Source organism: Meleagris gallopavo, chromosome 5 (assembly GCF_000146605.3).
Source record: "Meleagris gallopavo isolate NT-WF06-2002-E0010 breed Aviagen turkey brand Nicholas breeding stock chromosome 5, Turkey_5.1, whole genome shotgun sequence".
Taxonomy (NCBI): Eukaryota; Metazoa; Chordata; class Aves; order Galliformes; family Phasianidae; genus Meleagris; species Meleagris gallopavo.
The window spans coordinates 36899173-36901701 of NC_015015.2; the positions used below are offsets into that span (position 1 = coordinate 36899173).

Sequence of the window (2529 nt, forward strand, 5' to 3'; positions counted from 1 at the left end):
CTAAAATAAAAATGGACTAGAAGAGGCTTTTATACAAAGTATTTTTCCCCATATAGGGTTTGAAAAGAGATAGGCAGAATTGGCATTGCCACTTCCATCAGTAAAACATGCAGAGGAGACCAGGACAGGTGCAGCTGCACTGGAAGGACCAAAAAGCCACTGTGGAGGAAGGGAAGAGCATGGGAACATTAGGTCTGTGACCCAGTCAGTGTGAACCCATTGCAGTTCGTAGAGACAAAGGGCAAGGTGGCTTTGAACCAGGTGCTGAATGAAGTTACACACAACACGAGGTAGAGATGGAGGGGAAGTGACACTTCTCTGCAGACTGAGGGGGGTGATGGTGACAACACTGTTTCTGGTGGAATTCAGAGTGTTCATGGATGCAGAAAGAGGCTGGGAGAAAGTCAAGACTTGGTTAATTGTACAACACAACAATAGAAAAGCTTGGGTTGGAAAAGACCTTAAAGCCTATCCAGTCCCAACCTTATGTGTAGGCAGGGCTGCCCCCACCAAATCAGGCTGCCCAGAGCCCCATCCACCTGGCCTCAAGCACCTCCAGGGATGGGGCACCCAATGCATGTGCTCAGGATGAGATATGGGTTTGCAGACAGATGAGAAAAGAGGAAAAGTTCAGCATCAAAGTTAATGCAGCAGAACAATGGGAGAAGATAAAGGATGTGTTGGAGTATGAAAATGTGATGAGGTTCTGAGGCTTCTGAGGGGCTCTCCCCAGGGGAGCATCAGAGTTGTTAGGATGAGGAAAGCTCCAATAAAGCCAATATTTACTCTGATCATGGCAGGCTGAAAAGGTTGCCGGAGATTAATCATAGAGATATTGAAATGTAAGTAAGTGTTCAGTGACTTAAGTCCACTGGACTTATTGAAATGTGAGTTCAGATTCCTAATCACAGGAACTCTGCTAGCTTGCAGGGAAGCAAAGAGCAATGAGAGCAGGCATATTAAAAAGCAGACTGCCAAACATGGAGCTCTGTAGCACAGTGACCAGAGTCACAAAGAATTTGACAGATGGGGAGCGAGCTGCCTTCACAGCCCTGGGGCATGGCAAAAAAAGGTAGGGCCTCCAGCACCCCCAGGGTAGCAGTGGGGTGAGGCTGTGCAGGTACATTGGGTGGAACCGTGCGGCAAAGGCAGCAAACATCCTGGTGGGCAGGTGGGGAAATGTTGGGAGAAAAACAATGAAAAGAGAGTTAAACGTGGGAGAAAGACCCTATGTAATTCTACAGACTGACTAGCTTTACTTTTGTATAAACAGTGGAATGAACTATTGTGCTTGCTTCAGATCACCAGCTGCCACTCAGGGAGGCACAAAGTGACAGAGGTCCACCTGCTGCAGTGGTCCTCAGGCTGATAAGCTCTGATGGAGTTAAGCTAGAAAATGTGGTCATCCTCAAATAATTATTCCTTTCCTTGTGTAGGGATGCAAAGTCAGGCCTGGAAGAGTCAAGAGAAGGAGGGGGATGGCCATAGAAGTTTGAGAACATGGGCTCAGGTTAAAATGCTACCTCTGTGCATTATTGCACCATGTGTGAGCCCAGGACAGTTCTGTAGGTGCAGGTGCCGTGTGCAGGTACTCGCCCCAACACCTGTGCTGATCAGGGGAGCCACATGACTTCAAAGGCTTCAGGTATGGTGATCTGGTAGGAGACAGTCTTAGCACTATTCTATCACAGTGAGAGTGCCATTGGTTTGTCCAGAGAAGGTGTGACATCTGGCATCTGAAGTAGCCCAGAAACCTTTTGCAGGCCGAGACTCTAAACTGGGATTCCCAAAATCCGCAGAGCACAGTGTATGGGCTGCCAGGGGCTGTTAGGCAATCCCAAAGGACTGTGACTATCCTGAACAGATCCCAGTTTCTGTAGCCATTCCCAGCTCCCATTTGTAGAGGCACATGCCGTGAAGGGGCTACCTGCTTGAGTGAGTGACACTGGCGATGCCTGAGGATCTCTCTTCAATGAATGCTGAAAAAGTTGGGGTCAGGCATGCGGGACAAGGTGTATGCCACTGTGCCCATGGGTGGTGAGAGATGCTCTCAGCTACCACAGCACCGTGTGGCTCAGGATCTGCCCGTGGGCAGGCGGTGTTGGTCCTCTGATTACACAATCCAGATGTTTCTCCAGCACATAACGCTCAGCCCTACCCTTCTTCAAGGAACACAGCTCAGCCTCAGTCCCGAGGTCCTCTCCACGCACCGTTGATCACGGCACGAGCAGCAGAACCCGGGGATCCGGCGTTTTCCCCGGAGGCTCTTCCACGTATCCCTCCTCGGGGCCGCTGCTCCACGGGCCGGAGCCCCGTTTTGCGACAGGGCCCTGTCCCGCCGAGCCCAGCTCCCAGATCTGCCCCGCCGGGCACCGGCCCCACCGCTGCCGGTGCCGGTGGCGGCTTTTTGGCATCCCTAATCGCGGCTTGGCCCCTGTGATTGGCTGCGCGGCTCTGACCCCGCTCGGGCTCCCGGCTGGGCGGATAAAAGGGGCCTGAGCCGGGGGCTCCTAGGCATTCCCGGAGCGG

General features: G+C 52.1%; 1 protein-coding gene across 1 annotated transcript in view; it reads left to right on the forward strand.

Moving 5' to 3' along the window:
• Nucleotides 1-2000: 2000 nt before the first annotated feature.
• The window catches only part of VSX2 (visual system homeobox 2), an 18223-nt gene continuing 17694 nt past the window's right edge, over nt 2001-2529 (forward strand). The window contains exon 1 of the mRNA XM_031553774.1: nt 2001-2037. Within this exon, the coding sequence (XP_031409634.1) occupies nt 2001-2037 (37 nt within the window). The remainder of the gene's footprint in view (nt 2038-2529) is intronic.